Source organism: Rana temporaria, chromosome 2, assembly GCF_905171775.1.
Source record: "Rana temporaria chromosome 2, aRanTem1.1, whole genome shotgun sequence".
NCBI classification, from domain to species: Eukaryota; Metazoa; Chordata; class Amphibia; order Anura; family Ranidae; genus Rana; species Rana temporaria.
In genome coordinates, this window is record NC_053490.1 from 98331960 (window position 1) to 98356237 (window position 24278).

At 41.0% G+C, this 24278-nt stretch overlaps 1 protein-coding gene across 1 annotated transcript in view; it reads right to left on the minus strand.

Annotated features, from left to right (window-relative positions):
• The window catches only part of DDX10 (DEAD-box helicase 10), a 320895-nt gene that overhangs the window by 156706 nt on the left and 139911 nt on the right, over positions 1–24278 (minus strand). The window contains exon 14 of the mRNA XM_040340569.1: positions 2540–2662. Coding sequence (XP_040196503.1) covers positions 2540–2662 — 123 coding nt within the window. The remainder of the gene's footprint in view (positions 1–2539; positions 2663–24278) is intronic.

Genomic DNA, 24278 nt, shown 5'->3' on the forward strand with positions numbered 1-24278 from the left:
TTACTGTGTTCCTCTGCGCTCGCTTTTCATCTTGATGTTGTCAGCAAAATCATGTTCCTAAAATGTGAACAGCCCCTGCCACCTAAATTGGCAGAAAATGACACTGCAGGCACACTATGTGTAGTGCTGTCAGATGACACATGCCCAGAACAAAAGCAGCTCAACGATTGTTTTGTCAGCAAGCTTCCAATATTTCCCTACCAAGCAAGCAAGAAATGAGATAAACTGATTATGAAGCCAGGCAAACATTCTTTTCTCAAGCAATAACTTCAAAGGTAATTGAATTTACTTGTAAATACAGGTAAAATTATTTCAGATCTTTCTTCATATTTAGCCAGATGTGTATTTTCAAAATTATATCCAGGTCTCTCATAGGAAAAAAATGAATGTTTAAATAGGAATAACCAATTATTTAATCAAGGATCCCTTATCCATCATTCCAACTATGAAACAGATACCATGAAACAGCACAATGACATCACATGCTTATTATCCTTGCTCTATGCATTTTGTAGAAGGACTATGACATGCTCCTGATGAAGCCATTTGACAAAATAGATAAAGCAAAATGCATGCGAGGTTGCACAAGAACAATCCATCCTAAAAATGTATCATAACTTCTCAACTCCCCCTTGCCCTGAGCAGGCTCAGCCAGGGTAGTAGGGGGCCATACAACTATAAAAATGTCTGCTTTCTTTTTTTTTTTTTTTACCAATTCAAATGCTTTATTTGATGACCTCACACTAACACAAAAACCTATGCTTTTATATAATAATGCATCTATCATCTTAAAGAACTCTAGTCAGTTACTAAGACCACCAGAAAATATGTTTTCAATTGTTTAATAAGCAAAAAATGTAGGTATTAGAATATGTCTTATATTTTATATACCTGGATGTATGTTCCATCACTCTACACACATTAGAAATAATCTTTTAAAGCAAACCTGTGGCCAAAGCAAATTAACAAAATTACCAGCTGTAGGTGTATGACCGCCTACTAGGTTTTACCACCTTTTCGTCATGCAAAACCAAAACACTTTAGCGGTGCATAGCAATATTTTTTTTTTTAAGGGGGAATGCCGTGGACTCTGATGTAAAGGGGATTTCTGCTCACCTAAGCCGGCGCTTACATCAGAGTTCCCAGCATCCTCCCTTAAATCAGGGTTCCCAAAGCCCCCTTACAGCAAAGCCTGCAGAGCACCCCTTACATCTCAGTTCCCCTTGCCTTAGTGTACTCACTTGCTTGGAGGAAAGAGAGAAAGGGGAGGAAGGGAGGTGGGAGATTTCCATTAAAGATAGTGAATGGTAAGCTCACTTGCCCGAGGGTGGAGGCTCAGGCATCAGCACCTTTCATCCATGATGTATTTGCTGGCTGCTGGGCTTCAAATTTTCCCACCCACACCCCAATCCCTGGTGTGTTGTTCCTCAGAAAACAGACATTTGAAGACAGACACAGAGGGTTAGAGACAGGAGAAGGGGGAACAGATTGAACTGTCTCTCCTTTCCCATCCATGCAGGGGGGAACTGTGTGGGCTCTGGTCAGTGTGAAAAAAAGTGTCACAGACACTCAGACCAGTGTCTCTCAATTCCAGTCCTCAAGGGCCCAACATGTCATTATTTTGCACAGGTGATTTGATCAGTTTCACTGCCTTAGTAACTACCACAGCTGTTTCATTTGAGGGAAATCCTGAAAACATGACCTGTTGGGGTGCCTTGAGGACTGGAGTTGAGAAACACAGGCTTAGACAACTGCAACCAGCTCTCTGGATGGTTGGGCTACCTTTCTAGTGGGTGGTGAGTAAAGCCTTTCCTCTCATAAAGGGTGTGTGTTGGATAGTGTAACCCTGGCCAAGCTCTGTGCTTATTCCTGCTGGCCGCTTCTTTTTTTTTTAAATTCTTTATTTATTTCAAGCATTGCTTTACAGGGTTATACATTGTGGTTCAACCACTTATATAAACTATATCATCAAATTATTGGAGAGATGGTAAGGAAAAGATAAGTACCCTACCATTCCCCCTCCCGCTTCCATCCCTTTTCGGCAATACTTCTTCTCCTTTCCTTCTTTTTCCTTTCTCATTTCTCTCTTTCTTTTTTTCTCTTGCATCCCTACCCTCTCCCACCCCCACTCCTTTCCCAAAAAAATAAATAAATAGATAAATCAAAAAACGGGATAAAAAAAAAAAAAAAAAAAAAAAATCTGCTGGCTATTCCCCGCTCCCCCTCCCCAACCCCTCCCTGTAACTCTCATATGGGGCCCACATCGATTGATATCTCTCATCTTGATCTTTCAGTGTCAAAATTAGGTTTTCCATTTGTTGGATTTCTGCCACTTTTGCGAGCCATTGTGCTCTTGATGGAGACATCTCCTGCTTCCACAAGACTGGGATACTTTCTAATGTTAGCAGGTAGCTTTAGATGCTGGGATAAATTTGAGCTGGTCCTGCTGCCACCTGGAACTCAGGGTTACCATATCCTATGCTCCTCCTGCAATAAATCCACGAAACAGTAACAGCAATTCTTTACAACATACACTCACCTCTCCATCATCTGCAAAAACGATTTTTGTGTTCACTTTGAACTTCTTCTTTAAAGCTTTCTTGGCATCCTTTGCTTTGGTCAATATAGTCTTCTTAAGTTTTGATTTTGTGGTTTCTTCTGCCTAGAAACAGGAACAGAAACATTTCAGCAAATGATAGTTCATAAAACCTCCTATTTTCTAAACTGTTAAAAATACACTGAAAACTACAGCAATTGACAAATGTTTTCTGTTGTGAAACCAATTTTAGGCTTCCCTTAAAGGGGTGTGAAGATTTATGCTCGAGGCCTCACTCCTCCAACAACTTCAATCAGTGGCTGTTTGTGTACCTCTGTAATCTCTTTAATAAACCAAGGTTCCTGAAGGACACAGAAGATAACAACGTGGAAAGACCCATTTGTGGCCCAAAAATCCAAGAGGTGCCTTTTCTGGCAAGTCAAGCAGACGGACTAGCACCACTCAACAGCATAATGTTTAACAAAATGTCACAGCACTAGAGAGGCAGCAATGCAGACTTGGCTGTAAGCCTAGAGATACCTTTACCTGAGAGCTTACGTTGGGTGTCCTTTCCTTGAATAAACCTCAAAGTTCGCTACTAAAAAAAAAATTGTGCCATGATCATTGTAATGTCTTTGCTCTGACAAGCAGTAATAGGAACAGTTCTGGCTGCAGGCTGCTCACAGTGTGCCAGGTCAGTGCACTGTAACTACAAAAAATAAAAATAAAAAAAATGGGACGCAACAGACACCAATATGTGCTACAAAAGCTGATTAAAAACACAGCTCTAGGCCATTATCGTAAAAAATGTAACCAGTGACTGTCAAAACTTCGCTTCAGGAAGGTCAAAATAATCTCTCATGTTGACTGTTTTGCATTGCCTTTCGCATAGTTTTCACCCCAGTAAAATAATATGCTTTTAAACCAGACCAGTCCACTACTAGCTTAAGCTTTAATACCAGAGCTCACGCTGTGTGCCCACATGGTGGCCTCATCTCCAGAACAGTCCTTTATCTGAGCATGCAAAACTGCAGACTAATGCATTCTCCGATCCAAACAGGACCCCTGTAGCATTACCCCCATATAAGGCAAAGCGAGTGGGAGGTCCCGCAAATAAGAAATGTGACCAGAGGAGTCATTATATATATATATATATATATATATATATATATATATATATATATATATATATATAGGATAGAAATTTTGCAGGGTGAGGTGCACTTCAGTCCCAGTTGGTAGTGCTAGCAATCAAGCCTTCCCACAGGCTTGTATGTAGAAAAAGTAGCAAAGGGATTGCTGCACTTAAAAATCCTTTATTTGTGGCAATTCATCCATAAGACATCAAAAATACATAATTTGTATAATCGGGCAGACATGGTAATCAACATTTTGGGGCTATTGTAGATTACACCCTTCCTCAGAGTCTCATGCCTGACATGAGACTCTAAGGAAGGGAGTAATCTACAATAGCCCAAAAATGTTTATTACCATATCTGCCCGGCTATCCAAATTATGTATTTTTTCATTGTTTTAGGTCTGCTTAACAATTGGACACGCAACTTACATTTTCTGATCTGTGCACAGAATATGCCTAAAAGGCAGCATAGCTTGCAGAAACGAGAGAAGAAAGAGTGCTGGAAGGACAAACAGAAACTCTCCCAGTGTCTCCTATCTGTAGTAGAAAAAAAAAAAGAAAAAAAAAAAAAAAAAAAAAAAAAGGAGGTGGTGGGGCGCTGGACTGGGCTGTGAATTAATATTTAATCTCTGTGTTTACATTTTTTATTCTTGATCCAGGCAATTCTCATGCCCCATGATCGTAAACTAGATTCATGGAATAAAGTATATATATATATATATACACAGTATATATATATATATATATATATAACATTTCTACAGGTCTCATGCAATTATATATATATATATATATATATATATATATATATATATATATATATATATATATATATATATATATATATATATATATATATATATATATATATATATAATTAATTAATTACACTGCATGAGACCTGTAAAACCTGCAATTTCTAGCAACGGCAATTTGATTATAACAATGTCATAACGGATAAGATCTCCAAGTAAAAAGTCGATTTGAGCGCCATAAGGTTTTTGATGAGCCCAGCAATCTACCATTCTATTGTTCGACGAGCCTGCCCAAGTGGCTCTAGATATTCTTATTGTAATAAGGAAATTAGTGGAACTTGGCCCTCAAATCAGGGAAAGTCATGCCCAAGCCACAAACAAACAAAATCAGAGGAAAACAGAAGAGATAATAGTGGGCACCTACTGTTATGTGCTCTCAGGCAGGATGTTTAAACTCACCAAGGTTCACTTAACTAAGGTAAACTCGATGAGGTTCAGTCTGTCATGCAAGCTTGTTCCCAGACTCAAACATTATTTAAGCTAAAAGGCAGCCAAGCAATTAGTATTTTTAAAAGGAGGTTCACATTGACTGTCTCCTTTAAAGCTTTTTAACCCTTTATTTGTCGTTTTTATTCAAGTTGCATACCGATGTACTGTCATTAAACGGATTAAATTACTCTAGTCCTAAATCAATGCAAACTCTTTAGCCTTGGGTGAATACCAGAATTTATTTTTATAAGGATTCCACAACGCATGCGTTTGCAAATGCGTGCGGACAAAATCCTTGTTTAACGCATACCGTTATACAGGTTAATTGGTTGTTCTGCGAGCTGGTCGGTAAGTAGGCTTGGTTTTTCCCTGGGCATTCCCTAGGTTTTGTTATCTGCTTTAGCCTTACAATGCTACTTACTGCTATGGCCAGCTATAGATGGAGCGGTGGACACGTTTATGTTTCACCTGTGGTGCTTGTATTGGTCAAAGGGGTTCACATTGGCTGTCTCCTTTAAAGCTTTTTAACCCTTTCTTATTTGTCATCTTCCTTCAAGTTACACACCGATGTACTGTCATTCAACTTATTAAATTACTCTAGTCCTAAATCAATGCAATCTCTTTAGCCTTGGGTGAATACCAGAATTATTTTTTATAAGGATTCCACAACATGACCAATCATGATATAGCAAGGCCTCGCCTGTACAGGCTCTGAATAGCTGATTTGCGCTTTCATCGGTTACATGCAAGCCTCTAAGTGGTCCCTGTGGAAAGCATGATGTACTGAATATTGCATGATATTTACAATGGTGTGCTTTGCCATCCAACTATGGGGCTTTAAGTAAAAGCTTTAAACATCTACTAAATGCCTTATTTTTCCCCCAAGTGTTTTTAAACTGGTCCAGTCTCATCTTACCAATTTTTATGTATGAATAATAATATCTGGTAAAAGGTCAAGAAAAGACACTATAACAACTTAAACTTTCTAAGGCCCACCTTATAATATATTTATACTTGCACATACTGTGTATATAACACCTATAATAATAATAATAATAATTACAATCTAATTATGACCCCAATTCCAAAAAAATAGGGCCTGTGCCTGTAGAAAAGAGAACAGGGTAAATTGGACTTAAAAACCGAATGCAATGATTTCCAAAAACTTATCAAATGTTGAAAATATTTTTTTTACAATTTTAAGAAGAAAATAATGCAATTTTGAAATTGATAATCAGCAACATGTCCCACAAATGTTGGGACAGGGTCATACCACCATGTAGCATGCCCTCTTCTTCCAACAACACCCTGCAAATGTCTTGGAACTGAGGAGACCAGTTGCTGGAGTTTTGGGAGAGAACGTTTGTTCCATTTATGCCTGATATAGGATTCTAAGTGCTCAACAGTCATATTTCCTGTTTCAAGATGCACCAAATAATGTTCAAATGGTGAAGGGTCTGCACTGCATGTAGGCAGGCCTGTCAAGTATCCGGACTCTACTATGAAGTCATGCTGTTGTCATAGATACAGTTTAGCATTGTCCTGCTGAAATATGCAAGGCCTTCCCTGAAAAAGATGCCCACTAGATGGGAGCATATGCTGCTCTAAAACCTGAATATATCTTTCAGCATTGATGGTGCCTTTCCAGATGTGCAAACTGCCCATTCCATACTTAATTCTGCACCCCCATACCATCAGAGATGCAGGCTTTTGAATTGAATGCCGATAACCCAGAAGGTCTCTCTCCTCTTTAGTCCAGGGGACTAAATCCCACGGTTGAAAAAAATGATTTTCAAATTTCGATTAGTCTGACCACAGAGAAGTTTTCCGCTTTGCAACAGACCATTTTAAATGAGATTTGGCAGAGAGAAGACCGTGTTCTTTTTTTTAAATGGTACATGTTCTTATTTTAAACATTTGATAGGTTTTCGATTTTGGATAAAATATGAGTTTGAGATTTTCAAATCATTGCACTCTCTTTTAATGTCGTTTTTACACAGCATCCCACCTTTTTTGGAATTGGGTATTATTATTTCAATATATTATAGGTGTGTGTGTCTATATATTCTTATTTTATTTTTTTAAACCCAATTTCTACATTACAAGGGTAAAGGAGGTACGAGTCTTAGGTTGTCACTAGATCTTTCCTGTTTTTACATAATTATTAATTCTAGGGCAGGTTTTAGGAAAATATTGGGTGTATGATTATTTAACCGTGCAGCACAAAATGGAGTTAACTATTTATGCAGGTTGGATTACAGTATTGAACACCAGTAGCTTGGAGGTTTAATATTTAGGTCCTTATTATGCAATGCATTGCATTAATGCACATCGGTTAAAGCAGGGGTTGACAAATTTGCTTTGGAATCTAGGAGCCAGGTAAAAAAGTTAGGAGCCAGAAAACGCGCCCCGTCCCGACGAGCTTGCGCGCAGAAGCGAACACATACGTGAGCAGCGCCCGCATATGTAAACGGTGTTCAAACCACACGTGAGGTATCGCTGCGATTGGTAGAGCGAGAGCAATAATTCTAGCCCTAGACCTCCTCTAACTCAAAACATGCAACCTGTAGAATTTTTTTTAAACGTCGCCAATGAAGATTTTAAAGGGTAAAGGTTTGTCGGCATTCCACGAGCGGACGCAATTTTGAAGCGTGACATGTTGGGTATGAATTTACTCGGCGTAACATTATCTTTCATAATATAAAAAAAAATGGGTATAACTTTACTGGTGTCTTATTTTTTAATGAAAAAAAGTGTCATTTTTTCACAAAAAAAAGTGCGCTTGTAAGACCGCTGCGCAAATACGGCGTGACAGAAAGTATTGCAACGATCGCCATTTTATTCTCTAGGGTGTTAGGATAAAAAATATATATAATGTTTGGGGGTTCTAATTAGAGGGAAGAAGATGGCAGTGAAAATAGTGAAAAACAACATTAGAATTGCTGTTTAACTTGTAATGCTTAACTTGTAATACCAACGGCCACCACCAGATGGCGCCAGATCACATCTGGTGGTAATAACTTGTAATACCAACGGCTCACCACCAGATGGCCCCAGCTCAAAAAAAAAATTTTTTTTTATTTTTTTTTGCCCCCTTCCAATTCAAGTCGCCAGGACCCTATTTCTAGTCGCCATGGCGACCTGGCGCCCGGGATTTGTCGAGCCCTGGGTTAAAGCAATATATAACTGTGTGTTAAATCGTGCTGCATTAATCCAGCCTATTTATTTTGACCAATTTAGACCTATGCAATGCAGTAATGACTTCTATCAAACAAGCATAGTGTGGTGGAATATAGAAGGCACGGAAATGCACTAATCCAAAGCACCTTAGGATGAAGGAAAAAAGCTGGGACAGCCGCACTCCAAAAAAACTCCTCCTTTAATTAAAAATCACAAAATACATGCCACAGGAAAAAACAGCACAACAAAAGAAAAGCTGACGTTTCGCACTATGCCTTAGTGCTTCTTCATAGCTATCCAAAGCACCTCATGATGCAGTTCACCACCCATCTGCTGTCATAAAAAAAAAGAGTGCCATTCCAATGCATTGGCAAGCCATTCAAGTATTAAGTGGATGTCTGAATCTGATCTGGATGATCCCCAGACACAAAGCAAAAAAGCAAAAGAAAACTGTAAATACTGATGTGTATGAAAAATTACAAAAATAGAAAATTGAGCCAATTTTATTTTAAGTCATCTATAAAATGTATGAGCTAAAAGTATATATATGATATTTACTGGACATTAGAGCAGGCCTGCTTTTGCAGGGGTCACATCTACCATGCTGACCACATTAAAACTTCAGAAGATGGAACTGGCCCAAGGAATGAGGACAGCTTGAAGGCTCTTCTAATCTATTAGAAAGTTGGCCTTTTCAGAAAAGATTAGCCAAGAGATCTTTGGAAGGGAACTATTAGAAGGCCCATAAAAATGTACAACACGCATCAAAGTTAATTATATTATGGGCTGCTGCCTGGCTTGTGCGCAATAAAACAAGAGCCGGTTTGGTAGTGGAGGCCGCACATCACAGGAACGGAATGAAAACTCGAGCCTTCTCATTAGGAGTCCCCAGATTCATTTGTTGCAGTAAACTTTCCGAACCTTAATTTACAATGTAAAGCGGCCGCTTTCCTTGCTTGTGTATTCATGGCTGTGTGTGGCTGGATCTGATTAAAAACCAGGAAAGCATGACTTATGCTGTATCATGAATGATTATCAGACTTATTATTTACAATATGCAGCATGGCCCACATTAGCGATCATTCACAGATCGCTGCGACACTGCAATCAGCGCCTGCTTTCGGCAAGGACGTGGCGGATATTGCACTGCAATACCAAAAGAGAGGCAGAAAAGTGATTAGCAAATTATTACTTTCTACAACCCTTCCAGCATTTGAATATCCCCAGTCTAATGAAACAAAAGGATATTGTTCTGAAAGCAGCTGAAAACACCTAATGTACCAGTTAACATTTTATTACCTCCTCCTGTGCAAGTAACAAACATGCAAACCAAGAGCAATGTAAAAATGTGCCTCTACCTACCTCATCCTTTACTTTACATCACCCAGCTAATCTGCACATCCCTGCGATGGGATATGGGAACACCCACCACCTCATGGGGGGAGATTTTTCCCTCATGGGGAAGGCAACACTTTTTTTTTTAATCCATATATTTTTGACTGTTCAAACTAAACTCCAGGGACGTGTAAAACTAAAAAGGGAAACTCCACTTTTGTTGAAGAAAAAAAATAAAAAAAAAACATTCCCCTTTGGGTAATCTGTGTACGTTTCGGGAATATTAAAGGGGTTGTAAAGGTAAATCGTTTTCCCTAAATAGCTTCCTTTACCTTAGTGCAGTCCTCCTTCACTTACCCCATCCTTCCATTTTGCTTTTAAATGTCATTATTTCTTCTGAGAAATCCTCACTTCCTGTTTTTCTGACTGTAACTAAACACAGTAATGAGGCTTTCGCCCTGGTGTGGAGAAAGCCTCTTGAGGGGGGGAGTGTCAGGACGCCCACCAACACAAAGCTTCTTTCTCTATCTGCAAAGTAGAGAGTGTCCTGACTTGCCTGCTCGCCCCCTCCCCCCTCAAGAGGCTTTCTCCACACTAGGGAGAAAGCCTTGCATTACTGTGTGTAGTTACAGACAGAAGAACAGGAAGTGAGGATTTCTCAGAAGAAAGAAGGACATTTAAAAGCAAAATGGAAGGATGAGGTAAGTGAAGGAGGTCTGCACTAAGGTAAAGGAAGCTATTTAGGTAAAATATTTTTTTCCCCTTTAAACTTTCTAGCAGAGTCCAATCTTTTGTTATTCTGAATAAATGGCCATTTGTTTGTCTGTGTCCATGTGCCAAGTTCATCTGTATGGAAGTGGTTTTATAATCATCAATCAGCTGCTGCACCTGCAGGGTTCTAATGAGGAAAAGCTGCAGGGGATGATCATTTTTTTCTTCCCCTGGACCCCTTTTGCTCCTTGCATATAAAAAAGTAGCTTAACCCCTTCACACCGATCGTACGCAAATTTGCATTCATGGCTTGAACACTTCCTAATACGCCTAACCTCTAGGAGCATTTGGTGCTTAAGTGTACATCGTCTAGGCTGAATCTTGAAAAAAGCTGCATACGGCTTTAAGCGGGTCTCTGATGTAAAATCCCAGAAGCGACGTCACTTCTGGTTTACTCGACTGCCAAAAGCGCAGATTTGAAAAAAAAAAAATTTATAGTATTCACAAATCGCCAATTTTGGCAATCTGAATAGTTTTGAACGCGAAGGAGGGATTTGAGGGATTTGGGGTCTTTTAGATCCCTGATGCCTCCATAAAGCGTACCCGTCACCACCTATTTCTGTCACAAGGGATGTTTCCATTCCTTGCGACAGCAATAAAAGTGATCAGAATTTAAATTTTTTTAAAGGCACTATGCAAAAATAAAAAAAAATTAAAGCGTCCTGTCCCAAGTTGCGTTCCCAAATGCAAACGGTGTTCAAATCACACATGTGAGGTATTACCGCGATTGTCAAGTGTCGCCTATGGAGATTTTTAGGTAACAGTTTGGCGCCATTCCACGAGTGTGCGAAATTTCAAAGCATGACATGTTTGGTATCTATTTGCTCAGCGTAACATCTTTCACATTATACACAACAAATTGGGCTGACTTTACGGTTTATTTATTTTTTTAATTCATGAAAGTGTCTTTCACAAAAAGATTTTTTTGAAAGACCGCTGCACAAATACCATGTGACATAAAATATTGTAAGGATCGACATTTAATTCTCCAAGATCTCTGCTAAAAAAAAATTATATATATAAATAATAATATATATATATATATATATATATATATATATATATATATATATATGTTTGGGGGTTCCAAGTAGTTTGAGCAAAAAATACAGATTTTAACTTGTAAGCAAACAATTTCAGAAATAGGCCTAGGTATAAAAGGGTTTAAAAAAAATTACTAAAGACATGCTTTGCACACAAGTTTAGGCATGTAAAGAGTTTGGGCATTCAATTATTCCACTGGCCACAATATTCATTTATTATGGCCTTTGGAATGAATGCTTAAGCACGAACTGCGTCTAGTGGTTAGGCGTATTTAGATGTGTTCAAAGTTTTCTGTGGATTTTGGTCCTTAGGGGCGTTGGCCACTAACTTGGTATGCATACACACGGCAGAACATTTTCAGCCAACAAAGATAACGTAGTGACGCAATAGACGTACTACGTGTTTTTTCCGCTCTTTAGCACCATCCTTTGGGCAACTTCTGCCAATGTTGTCTTATGGTTAGCATTGGTTCGGAGCATGCGTGTTTGTATTTTGGATTTTAGTCATATGGACTTGTGTACACACGATCGGATGAACAGACGCAACACATTTGTTGTCGGAAAGTTTGAGGGCATGCACACCGAACGTTTGTCCGTGGAAATTCCGTAAATTGTCCGATGGAGCATACAGGCGGTCGGATTGTCCGATAAAACACGTCCGTGGGACCGTTGTTGTCAGAAAGTCCGATCGTGTGTATGGGCCTTAACAAAGGCCCTTAAAAACGGTCACACGAACGTGTTTTACAGAAAAAAATAAATAATCAAATGCCTGTAAAATAGGCGTTTGGGGGGGGGGGGGGGGTCTTTTTCATTTTTTTTAAACCATGAGCACAAGGCCCCAAGTTGCCCACAAACACCACAAACATGTAAAACCAAAAGGCCAACAAATCATTGCACACATGTACACTACAGCGTCATTCAACAAAAGACTGTGCAAGCATACAAGTTGCAATTTCATTGGATAATACAAGACATTTTTCAGTCATCCAACTCTTGGATGTGCTTTCTGGCATGGGCGCACAAATAGCAAAGCCGGCTGAATGGATAATACAAATACGTGAAGTCTTGTGCCAAAGAATTTGTATTTCAACTGCATTTTTAGCAGTTTGCCTGAAGTTCAGTAAATAGTCTGTATTCCATCCCGTAATGCTATTTTTATTAATGTGTTACTAGGGATATTGCTTATAGCAGCCAATCATATGTTTGTCTTTATGTTCCTACTGTAAAGCAATCAAAATGCTTGTATTAAAATGGTCCCTTTACCATGAATTTACCTTTAATGGAAAAATCTATATTTCCCACGCCTAATGCATCCATTGATGAAATTACTTCGGAGAAAGATCACTGAAAACAAGGCCGTGAGTTATATATCCTGAAGGACCAAGTTGGCTTTTGCCGGATAGTGAAGCACTACACAACCTCAAAGGGAGAAAAAAAAAAGCCTGATTGCATTCTGTGCCGTTACCATGCTATCAAGACAAGGAAATAACTGAACGTTAGGGAGCTGGCCTCATTGATTATCTGCAACTACAGCAAATCAAGCACATGCGGTTCCCAGCTGCCCTTTACTAAATGCGCGCAGCCAATTGTATCACCTTCAGATTCTATTCCGTACACTGCCACATCTGATAAATAGCGGCAGACAAGCACAGCAGGAGGGTGCTCCAAAACATTGGCCCCCAGCTTTTTCTATTTAAAATCCACCCTAACAGATGCGACTGTATTCCTTGGTCTCCTATGATGCATCTAATTTTTTGGAATTTAAAACTACACCCAAGCCGTGGTGTGCGGCAGCTGGTGATGGGTGCCAGTTTTGATGTGCTTAAAACACAAATTACCTCAGTATGTAGATATCACAAAACCTCCCTTTACCCCATTTACATAGCAGGTACTGTCCTGTTTCACAGCCCTTCTTCTGGATTGCTGTCTGATGCCCTGATGGGTCATACTAGCTGTACATCCAGATAAAGGGGAAAATATTCATCCTTGCCTCCCACAAAGTGGCTTGTGCAACCTTTTCACAAGTGCCCGCACTGTCAAGAAATTAAACTGTCATCTGACTTGACCATCTTTGAGTCACTGATGGAACGTGTAGTAGAGTAAGCCAAGATGCCGGGTCACTGCTGAAAGGAGGTAGTAGAATCAGATGAGTTGCAGGGGGGTAGAGTGAGCTGAGCTGTTCAATCACTGCTGGGAGGGCAGGGTAGGGTGAGCTGAGCTGCTGAGTTACTGCTGGTAGGGAAAAACAGTAGCATAAACATTGGTTCTCTTTAAGCAAGAAATACCACATTCCCCTATATACAGTTGACCCCTAAAGAAAACACGCAAATTAGTATATGACCTAGAATAATTACAAATTAGAACAAGCAACAAGTGAAACAGTTGTAAAAGGGTCGTCATATTAACCCGAGGTAGGTGTTGAGTTCAGGGGGTATATACCATATGTTAAATTCTTCAACGGTACTGAAATGTAGCAAATAATAAGTTGCGTATCAAATCACTAAGTATTTTTGTTCATTAACCACTTAAGCCCCGGAACAATATGCTGCTAAATGCCCAAAGGTGTTTTTACAATTCGGCACTGCGTCGCTTTAACAAGACAATTGCGCGCTCGTGCGACGTGGCTCCCAAACGAAATTGACGTCCTTTTTTCCCCACAAATAGAGCTTTCTTTTGGTGGTATTTGATCACCTCTGCGGTTTTTATTTTTTGATCGGACCCCCCACCCGCTAGAAGGCAAGGACGTATATATACGTCCTTCTGCCTGTCCGTGCCATTATGCGGACGTAAATAGTCGTGCGGCGGGGGTTAAGGGGTTAAGAAGCACATGGTATTTATTTGAAAAAGGTTATAAATAATATAGGTGGTATTTGCAATAAATGCCTCATGTCAGTGGGTACATGAAATGCACAAGGGGTATTGGATAAACAGTGACTTGTATAAGGGGGACATAATCCATTATCAGAAAAGCCGACAGGTGCCCATATTAAAGTAAGATAAAATACAATAAGGGAAAAATGAAGGAAGCATCTTTCCCTCTCCTTTAATAAGCCCAGTAATGAAAGATTCTAGAATTTGACTATGGCAAATGGCCCTCTCCTAGCCAGAGTCAATTCAGATAGAAAGCTGCCATTGTTAAATATTAAGCTTAATTTAATTTCAAAGAGACCTCTTTGCTGTAGCCTGAGCTGCATCACCTGATGTTCTGTACAATTCCTGCTAATGCTCAGATGTTCATGTGAATAGGAGTTTCATTCCTCTTCCAATGAAAAGATCATTTATATGGCAGCTCAGCCAATCTCCACCAAATGGATGAATCCTTTACCTTCTAGCAGATGAGGCTTCGAGAAGAGAATTTGAAGTTAAAAAGACGACGATTCTCAAAATTTGGAATTAAAGCTTAATGGGAATCATGACTGTGCAGAAAAGATGCAACACACTCTACATCAGGTATGCCAACAGCCCTCCATATTCCCAGCTTATGCCGCGTACACACAATCATTTTTCAGCTTGTAAAAAAACAACGTTTTTTAAAAATGTAATTTAAAACGATCGTGTGCGGGCTTCACAGCATTTTGCGGGTTCTGAAATACGACAAATTTTTTTTTGAACATGCTCGATTTTTTCACGTTTTAAACAATGTCGTATTTCGGGTTGTAAAAAATGATCGCATGTGGGCTTGAACGACGTGAAAAACCTGCGCATGCTCAGAAGTAATGAGACAGGAGCGCTCGTTCTGGTCAAACTAGCGTTCGTAATGGAGTAAGCACATTCATCACGCTGTAACAGACAGAAAAGCGCGAATCGTCTTTTATCAACACAAAAATCAGCTAAAGCAGCCCAAAGGGTGGCGTCATCCGAATGGAACTTCCCCTTTATAGTGCCGTTATACGTGTTGTAAGTCACAGCGCTTTGCTAGAGCATTTTTTTTTTTTTTTTAACGCTCGTGTATGGGCAACGTCATTTTAATGATGAAGTTGGAAAAAAAATTGTTTTTTCTAGAGGCTGAAAAACGTTGTTTTTTACAAGCCGAAAAAATGATTGTGTGCATTAGACTTTAAAAAAAAAAAAAAGAAGAACTTGAAAAGGATTGTTCAACCCCCCCCCTCGCCAAAAAAAATAAAACAAATTGGTGGGAGGAGGTGTAAAGCGGTCTAGGGTTACTATTAGACAACAAATTTAACTTTAAAAGATACACTCCAGTCAAAATTGAAAACTAGACAAAACTGTATAGGAAGTATTGCCCAATTGCTCCTTACCTTCTGCGTTATTTCAGACCTCCGATAACTCCTTTATTGACAAAGCACATTTATACACAGATCTTTGGCAACAAAAGATTTATCCTCTTTAACCACCTGAGACCCGCACTATAGACGAAAGTAGTCCACAGCGTGGCTCTCAACAGCCGGGTGGACGTCCCTGGATGTCCTTTTATGTGCATGTGCCCGGCGCATCGCTGAGATGCCGATGCACGTGCCTGGCGGGCGCGATGTCCGCCAGGTACCCCCGATCAGCGGTGACAGCAGGGACGTGGAGCTCTGTGTGTAAACACGGAGCTCCACGTCCTGCCAGGGAGAGAGGAGACCGATGCTGTGTCCCTTGTACATAGGGACACAGCATCGGTCACCTCCCCCAGTCAGACCCCCTCCACACACAGTTAGAACACACCGAGAGAATACATTTAACCCCTTCCTCACCCCCTAGTGTTAACCCCTTCCCTGCCAGTCACATTTATACAGTAATCAATGCATTTTTATAGCACTGATCGCTGTGTAAATGTGAATGGTCCCAAAATTATGTCAAAGGTGTCCGATATGTCCGCCGCAATATTGCAGTCCTGACAAAATAAAAATAAAATAATTTTTTTTTTTAAAAATCGCAGACCGCCGCCATTACTAGTAAAAAAAAAAAATAACTATATCCCCTATTTTGTAGGCGCTATAACTTTTGCGCAAACCAATCAATTAACGCTTATTGCGATTTTTAACAAAAATATGTAGAAGAATACGTATCGGCCTAAACTGAGGAAGATTAAAAAAAAAAAAAAGTATTGTGATATTATTATAACAAAAAGTAAAAAATATTGTTTTTTTCAAAATGTTCTGTATTTTTTTGTTTATAGCGCAAAAAAAAAAAAAAATCGCAGAGATGATCAAATACCACCAAAAGAAAGCTCTATTTGTGGGGGGAAAAAAAAAACACAATAGCATACTAGCACATTATGAAATAATTACCTTCGAACGAAGCTCTGGCAGCGCGCCGGTCACCACTGAAAGAGGGACATGTTTCCTCTGCATTTTTTCCAAGATCGCTGGCTTTGGCGCTGTGAGTGGCCGGAGCTGCAATGACGTAACTCCCAGACATGCACAAGGGAGCCCTTTGTTCCAGCAGGATACGCCAGACCTGCAGAGCGCATGTGCTGGTGACATGAGTGCCTGTATGCAGGGCGATTATTTTTACCTACCGGTAAGCCTTTTATAGGCTTACTGGTAGGTTTGTATTGACCAAGCGGTCAATACAAACGATTTAACTGGCAATTGCGCGATCATGCAAAACTGTACCTAAATTACCGTGTTAATTTTTTTTTTTTCAAACAAATAGAACTTTTTTTGGTGCCATTTGATCACCGTTTTTTTTTTTTTTTTTTTTGCTATATGAAGAAAAAAAAAGACTGGAAATATATTTTTCTACTTTGTTTAAAAACATGGCTGATAAGGCGGTGATCAGGGACACGGACTGATGACAGTGTGCTTTATTCACAGAACAAGATCGCATGTGGTATTTAGGTGTTTTTCCAAATACCCCATGCGATCCTGAAAATGTCAAAAAATGCATGTGCTAAATAAGTAGTGGGGCCCCGGCATGCAACATTTAACCACTTCCCGACACATGGCAAAATGATGGCCGGACAGTGGTTCAGTTATCCTGGCTTGGCGTCATATGATGTGCAGCAGGATAACATACAGGCGTTCAGCGCGTCGATCAGAGGTGCTGTGTGTCACTCTGACACACTATCACCGATCGTAGTAATGAGCCTCTGACGGAGTCCTTACCACGTGATCAGCTGTGACCAATCACAGCGTGAACCAGGAAGTGCCGGTAAAAGGCTTTCCTCAGTTCGCGCTGACAGGAAGAGCCTGTCGGGGGGGGGGGGGGGGGGTGTGCACATTGATTATCAGCACAGCCCCATCAGATGTGCCACCAACAATGCCAGTCAGTGCCCATGAAAGTGCCAATAAGTTCCACAACAATGCCAATCAGTGCCCATCAGTAAAACCTGTCAGTACCTCATCATCAGTGCCCTCAGTGTCCCCCGTCAGTGCCCAATATCAGTGCCGCCTCATCAGTGAAGGAGAAAAACAAAATTTTCTAACAAATAAAAACTTTTTTTTCCCCAAAAATGTTGGTCTTTTAGTTTAGCAAAAAATAAAAAACCCACTGGTGAACAAATACCGTGTTTCCCCGAAAATAAGACGTACTCCGAAAATAAGCCGTAGCGGGATTTCGACGCAAGATCGAAATATAAGACACCCCTCCGAAAATAAGACGTAGTGATGGCGTGTCGAATCCCCGATAATAAGACGTAGCGATGGCGTGTCGAATCCCCGAAAGTAAGACGTAGCAATGGGCGTGTCGTATGCGGCGCGGAGCGGTAAACAACGCGTGATACGGTAGTACTGTACTGATGCGGAGCTCAGAGCTGTAAAGAAGTGAGGAGAAGCTCTGTACCACCTCTCTCACCCCACACAAACACCAGGGGGTAGGGGGAAAAGCTGCTACTGAGCCCAAAGAGATCACCCCAGCTCCACTGTGCTCCACTCTCAGTCTACAGGTGGACAGAGGAAATTCCAAGAAGCGCAAATGTGGTTCAGGTAGGCAACCTTTATTTTCTGAGCTGGAAGACATGATTAGTGAATGGGTTGCTGACAGGAGAGCAAAGGCTTTGGTTGTGCGCAGGGCTGATATTCAAACATTTGCCCGTGAAATGGCACCACAATTCGACATATAAGACACCCCCCGAAAATAAGCCATAGTGTGATTTTTTGAGGGAAAAAAAATATAAGACGGTGTCTTATTTTCGGGGAAACACGGTACCACCAAAAGAAAGCTCTATTTGTGGGAAGAAAATGATAAAAATTTAGTTTGGGTACAGTGTTGCATGACCGTGCAATTGTCATTGCAAGTGCGACAGCGCTGAAAGCTAAAAATTGTCCTGCCCAGTATTGAAGTGGTTAAGGAAATATGGTTGTTAACCACTTAAGGAGTGGAAGAAATTTACCTCCTTAACCCCTGCCCGACCAGCCGCCACAGTTTTACTACGGCAGGTTGGATCCCCTGCATGCCGGAGTCGATGCGAGTGCTCGGTGGGGGGCGATGACTGCCGGGCACTCACGATCACTCGTGACAGAGTGAGAACCGGGATCTGTGCGTTTAAACACACAGATCCCAGGTCTCTCAGGGGAGAGAAGACAGATCGTGTGTTCATACCAAGTATGAACATTGATCTCTCTCATCCTAGTCAGTCTCAACCCCCCCCCCCCAGTTAGAACACACCTAGGGAACACCGTTAACCCCTTGATCGCCCCTTAGTGTTAACCCCTTCCCTGCCAGTGGCATTTATACAGTAATCAAAGCATTTTTTATAGAACTGATCTCTGTATAATTGTCACTGGTCCCAAAAATGTGTCAAAAGTGTCCAATCTGTCCGCCGTAATATCGCAGTGCAGAGGGTCCATTGTGTAAAAGGGGCCTAAGGCTGCTTTCACACTGATGCACTGTGGTTTACCCTCAACAGGTGCAGCACAGTGTACCTGTGGCTTTCCTGCAGGTTAGCTGCACTTCGCCATAGACTTCCATTATATCCTGCAGGTGTGCTGCACTTTCTGAAAGCGCACCAAACCCGCAGGGTTATAAAAGAAGTCCATGGATCAGTCTGAAAAAAGCCCAGTAACCACTGCAGAACAGATATTCCCATATACAGAGATTTTAGTAATACACTTGCCTTTAATAACAACAGTCTTTCATTCCGGTATCGCCAGCTATTGCGGTCCCAGGCAGAGTGCATTTGGTATCACACTGCCTGTGACAGGAGGCGGCCCTTCGTGGGAAGTATCGACTTATGCGGCTCTGCAGCCGCTTGCTTCCTCTACCACCTGATCTCATTCACAACCCTGATGCTCTGAGTTTGGCGGGTCGGCAAAACCCCAATCTGGGCTTGCTAGCCCTCCATCCTAGATCAGGAAATCGCAGGGCCATATTAGAGCACACTGCGGGCCACTGGTTGGGCGCCCTTGGTTTACAGTTTGGTTTACAGTTTGTATTGTTTAGGATAATGTGATCAAGTTTTACCTGATTTTGTGTGGTATATATTCTGTGTGAATTTACAATTGAGTCAGTTCCAGTTTGCACCTAAGCTAGTGTCATCTAGTTCTTGGCTGTAATTCTCAGCTATAATACCCGGTTCCAGAGTGGAGGATGCTGTATCTTGATGGAAGCACCCAGGCTGGGTGCCAGGTGGTCTGTTACATATACGAGTTCCTTGCTGTGCTTTTGAAGTGATTTTTGGATGTACTGGTAGAACCAAGATCAGGGATTTAACATCTGCTACAAATGTAGGTGACGGACAAACCAGAGTAGTTGTTGCAATAGGTGACAAAATCTAAAATAATGGAAGGAGAGCCAACCCAGATAACGACTGTCATCTATATGCCTTCCAAAAAAACAAATTTTGGGCAGGCTGTGATGATAGATGTGTTGATTCTCCCATAGCGCAGTGGTAACTTTAGCATAGTCCAAGGTAATACTTGGACTATAACCATGAGGAAACAGTCTATATATTGAGAGAGGCTATTAGTGAGGCTGTTCTTTTTATTTTTACATGTGCATTAGATTACTCAAGTCCTGTTTCAGAGGAGCAGCAAATGTCTTTAGTTTTTTTTCAAAAGGACTTAATTGTGAACCTCATTCTCCCACATTCACTCTTCCACTTGAATGTCCCGTATCCATCCTCATTCAACACAACATCATCAATTTTGCTCCATAGCCTTTGAACCAGCTGTGGAACACTAGGCTTCCTCCCAAGACAGATAGGAGTTCCTTGAGAAGTCAGATATGATAGGTTGATTTGCATACCTTCATTGAGCATTTTTCCATTAACAATATTAGGGGTCACTTCTACATTGACCACAGATTATCTGCACCTAGAGCAGTGTGCCCCTCTTGTACAGATATAAACAATGGCATGTGCGGGAAGACCTGTACAGCTGCTGTGACTCTCAGGATCTCATTAAATTTAACAGGCTGGCTGTACGGAACACCCGTCATTGCCAGATGCATAAACATGACCCTCTGAAAGGACGTACGAGTCTATGACCGTGTGAATGAACCCCATTACTAGAAATACATTTTGTAGGTGGTTTTAAAATAAAATGATATGCTCTTGGTGTCAGCTATACCACATTGTTCTTTCATTTAAAAAAAGTTTCTTCAACTGTCAAATCCGGTGAATGTACCCCTAGCTGTAGGTAGAATCATTTTTAGCAGGCTGAATTTTATTTTAGGGATTCTTCAGGGGTTAAAACGTTGAGAAAGACTGCACCAATACCTTATAGCTTGAAGTGGGGGAAAAGGTTGAGAAAGCCTGCACTAAAATTTTGCAGCTTGAAATAATTGTGTCTTCTGATTGGCCCTGAGCCTGTGAAGAAATAGATCAATGCATTCCTTGGTTCCAGCACCAACATCTCCTTACATCGGAAGAAAATTGCACAACGAAATATAAAAAGTTCCATAATAAGTCTGAGCACAGCATGAAAGCCCAGTGAGGAGCTTATTAAAGCCGACAGCACTGAACTTAATAAACCACAAATAAAAGCAAAGTTTGTAACTTTTCAACTGCTGGAAAGCTTTCATAACAGTGTTTGCTGTTCACAAATACTGACAGTCTCCATTGTATGCTTGCCTGAAAAGAAAGGACAATGGTAGCTAAAAATTGGGATGTAAAAATGAATGCTAGGAAATGTTTTTAATTAAATATTTATGAACCGAGTCATAAATAGCAGGGAGATGGCAGAAGACAGTTTAATGGCGTAATGACACCTGCACTATAATATAAAATATGTACCTTGACAATACATAAAGGGCAAAGGAGCTGAGCACAGCTTTCTGTATTTAATTTCAGCATCTGCCGGAGGTGTCCCCATATGACCAGATCAAGGTAGGGTATGTGAAATTAAGCTATAAGGATTTCTGCAAGACAAGGCAGTGATTATATACAGCAGTGATGGCGAACCTTGGCACCCCAGATGTTTAGGAACTACATTTCCCATGATGCTCATTTACACTGCAGAGTGCATGAGCATCATGGGAAATGTAGTTCTAAAACATCTGGGGTGCTAAGGTTCGCCATCACTGATATACAGTATCTCACAAAAGTGAGGACACCCCTCACATTTATGTAAATATTTTATTATATCTTTTCATGTGACAACACTGAAGAAATGACAAAGTAAAGTAGTGAGTGTACAGCTTGTATAACAGTGTAAATTTGCTGTCCCCTCAAAATAACGCAAAACACAGCCATTAATGTCTACACCGCTGGCAGCAAAAGTGAGTACACCCCTAAGTGAAAATGTCCAAATTGGGCCCAAAGTGTCATTTTCCAGCACTGCCTTAACCCTCTTGGGCATGAAGTTCACTAGAGCTTCACAGGTTGCCACTGGTGTGAAAGTAGCCTTAGACTCTCCCAGCTGATTTAAACCCCCTTCCATGTGCATTCTCTCCCCTGGCACAGCAGTTCAAGGGTTAGCAATGCCAAGACAGTGGAGACAGTGGACTGCAAATGTGTGGGGGTTTGAGAATTCGCTCCTGTAATGAGGGTGAGCGGCAATGGCTGGGAGTAACTTTGCAAAGCCCTAGCAACAAAGCGGGATGGGATGATGCCATCTCCGGAAGTTTTTCCATTGGGCTTCTGGAGGTAAGAAAAAGGCCTACGCCTATAGCAAGGGCATTATCCAACTTTTGTCAAAGTTGCAGTTTTATCCATGGGTGCCCCTTATCCGCACAGACATCTGTTTTTTTTATTTTTTTTACCACCGAACCCCAAACCACAAGTGTAAATCTACTCAGTATCACAAGTTTCTTAAACTGGATATAAGAATCAGTTTTTGTTTTGAGGTAAATGCCATACAGTTGCGCTTTTATGCCACGGTTCTTACACTTTAGCCACACCCAGTTTTCCCAACAGAACAATCCACTTTCTTACCACCCTAAAAACAGTCCTTCTGGGCTGACATCTGTCATTTCTATCAGCCCATTACTATGACGGGCAGTCTAATAAGCCAACAGGAAAACACAGGAGGCATTAAAACTTACTTTAAGGCTGGGTTCACACCTACACGAATTGGATGTGTGTTTCTCTGCATCCAATTTGCATGGTAGGAGATTGTGACTGGCTCTTTATGGAGCCGGTTTACATTTCTCTGATGCAGCTCCGGTGTGAATTTGCACAGGGGTCCTGTGCATCTTTTGGTACATTTCAGGTCTGGATTCAGCCCAAAATTCGGGCTGAAACAGTGAACAGGGACATACTGGACCCCTGCTGTGATCTGCATGCGGCAATAGTGTGAACCCAGCCTTAAAGATATGTTCAGCTTTTTTTTTTTTTTCTAAATTCCAGCTCTCCTATGTACCAATATACAATTAGTGTACTTATGTTGCAGAAATAAAAACATCTTTTTTTACACACCCCTTAACTCTGTGTCCAGATTGCTGTATAACAAAAAAAACTTCTCCATTACTTCCTGGACATACCTTGGGATGTGACACAGGAAGGAGTTTACTAACTGACCTCATTAGCACACACCCTGTATAATCTTGCTCTCCTACTGCAGCACATCACTACCACCCCTTATAGTACATAGGAGACAGTGAATGGACACTCAGCTGTCAGGCCCAATTCACATCTCTGTGTAGCAGGAAAACACATTCCTACATGCATTTGTTTTGGAAGCAGTTTGGAGCACTGGCCACTTAAATGGGCTTCCCTACAAACAATAGCCCCAAAGAAGCTCCAGAACTTTTATTTTTTACAGCAGAGCATGGTGCGCTTTCTTACCAAGCTTTTTGGTGCGTTTGATTTGAGTTTCTGAAACTCACGGCAAACCGCGCATTTTCTGGGCAGCCTGCCATGCAATTGGAAACACACAGAAGTGAATAGTCTCATTGTTCTTGTGTAAACGCACCGACTTTACTTTCAGGCTTCATTCACACTAAGGCCCCCTTCACACTTGGCAGGATGTGCGGTGGCGGTATAGTGCCGCTATTTTTGGTGGCGCTATACCTTCAAAAATGCCACGGTATTCGGCCGCTAGCGGTGCAGAATTTACCCCCGCTAGCAGCCGGAAAAGGGTTAATACCGCCGGCAATGCACCTCTGCAGAGGCGCATTGCCGGCGGTATTATCGCGGTGTCCCATTGTTTTGAATGGGAAGGAGCGGTATACACACCGCTCCTCTCACCGCTCCAAAGATGCTGCTTGCAGGAGATTTTTTTTCCTCTGGCTTTCACATTGAGAATGCTGGGGCAGGATTATTTCAGGCATTATTTATGCGCTATATTTAGCGGTAAAAAATGTTATTGAGCTTTTCCCATGACACGCATAGGGCAGCCCATTGATTTCAGTGAGCTGCCCTACATGTGGTAAAAGTACCTCAAGGGACATTCTGGCGTGTTGTGGGTTGCACATTTTTTACTGTGTGTTTTTATGCGTTTTTCGCTAGTTTTTTCAAGTGGCAAAAATGTGTGTTACTTCTGTTATTGGTGTGCCGTTAACAATTAAAGGGGTTGTAAAGGTAAAAAAAAAAGAAAAATCCCCATAATAGCTTCCTCTACCTTAGTGCAGTCCTCCTCCACTTACCTCATCCTTAGATTTTGCTTTTAAATGTCCTCATTTATTCTGAGAAATCCTCACCTGTTCTTCTGTCTAACTCCACACAGTAATGCAAGCCTTTCTCCCTGGTGGGGAGTGTCATGCTC